The 1,590-nt window shown below is 38.7% G+C and overlaps 1 protein-coding gene across 1 annotated transcript in view; it reads left to right on the forward strand.

Annotated features, from left to right (window-relative positions):
* LOC107683893 (PDZ and LIM domain protein 2-like) overlaps positions 1 to 1,590 on the forward strand; it is a 57,222-nt gene that overhangs the window by 5,467 nt on the left and 50,165 nt on the right. Inside the window, exon 2 of the mRNA XM_016479956.1 lies at positions 1,050 to 1,201. Coding sequence (XP_016335442.1) covers positions 1,050 to 1,201 — 152 coding nt within the window. The remainder of the gene's footprint in view (positions 1 to 1,049; positions 1,202 to 1,590) is intronic.

Raw genomic sequence — 1,590 nt, forward strand, 5'->3', positions numbered from 1 at the left:
ACATCATTCAATGCTTTTTACTTTTGCATTTACTTCTAGATTTATATATTAAGTTGCTCAAGCAAGTGGCAAAACATTTAAACTACTTTTCTTACGTTATCACAAACTTACCATTGACAGAATTAGTCAGCTCTACTGCCTTTCTTTTTGCATTGAAACCTTTATTACAAGCAATCCTGTGGTTCATAAAGAACTTTGTTTTCCTACCTCTACCCTATCATCTATTATTGCCTTCTTTATCTAAAAGTGCTCTTTGCCAACAAGCCATATGTGTTGACTGTGAAAGACAGTATACTTTAATTATATGCATTTATGGTGCAATTGCTACATTTTCGTTTTCATATGTACTGCAAACAATGTGCTGTCACTTTAATTCAGCGCGTGTATCACAGCAAAAATAGACTCGGTGCAGAAACGATCTCTGCACTGCTGCAGACGCACCGCTCCTGAACGCACTGCTGTGTGCAGTGTGAATGCTTTAAGCTGTTAACATGAGCGCGGATTTCCGCACCACATACCACGCACTGCAAACAGAGTAATGTGAACCTGGCATTATGTGTGTGCGCTGCAAGTGTGCATGAGACTGCCTCGATTGTGCAAGTGACAATTCCTGTGTCAACTGTGCAGCATGCAGCTCGCTTATAGATAGACGCGATGTGTGGTGATTTGAAGCCATTTGCGCATTTTGAGAGAGAGAAAGAGAGAGCGCGCGCGGTGATTCACTCAACGCTGTTTGTGAAATTACGTCTCACACAAGGTTTTCAAATTACTTTAAGTTATTTTTAATGAAAATATGAAGGTGAGTACCTCACCTTAAGCATTATAATTATTTCACCCGACGTGATTATCGGCCGATAATGATTGGTAGCCGATCAATCGGAGTACCCCTACTATCTTAAAGTAGTAGCAAAAAAAATGTAGTAATTTGTGTTGTTTTTAATATTCATTAAACAATACCTCTGTTGACTCAAATTTAAAGGGTTTTCTTCTTAATGGGGCGCGGACTGTATGTGGCTGAGTTCTGATTGGTTGAATGTTTTTGTCTAAAGGTGAACGCTGGCAGTAAGGCAGAGACGGCCTCTCTTCAGCCTGGTGACATCATCATGGAGATTAATGGACTCAATACTGGCGAGATGCTCAACGTAGAGGCACAAAACAAAATCAAGAGCTGCACGACTCAGCTGCAACTTCTCGTAGAAAGGTGAGGGTGCCTTTATTTTCTTTATCTACATTGTTTGTCTTTTAGAGATGGATGCAAGTGCATTAGTACCAGTGGTGGAAAGAGTACTGAAAAAATATACTCAAGTAAAAGTACCATTACCTTCCAAAAAATGTAGTGTGAGTAGAGTAAAAGTACTTGTCCAAAAAACTACTTGAGTAAGAGTAAAAGAGTAGCCTATTTAAAAGTACTCACGAGTATTGAGTAGTGAGTACTGAGCTGTGGATTCTACCCCTCATAATAAATGCTGTACACTGCAATTGAGACATTTTAAAAACGTTGTTCATTCTATAATTCACATTATCTTATTTGTCATAAAGAATGAAGAGTATCTATCATCCAGCAGTTTTAATTTTGACTGCCAACTCTTT

This window comes from Sinocyclocheilus anshuiensis, unplaced genomic scaffold (assembly GCF_001515605.1).
Source record: "Sinocyclocheilus anshuiensis isolate Anshui unplaced genomic scaffold, SAMN03320099.WGS_v1.1 scaffold1625, whole genome shotgun sequence".
Classification (NCBI taxonomy): domain Eukaryota; kingdom Metazoa; phylum Chordata; class Actinopteri; order Cypriniformes; family Cyprinidae; genus Sinocyclocheilus; species Sinocyclocheilus anshuiensis.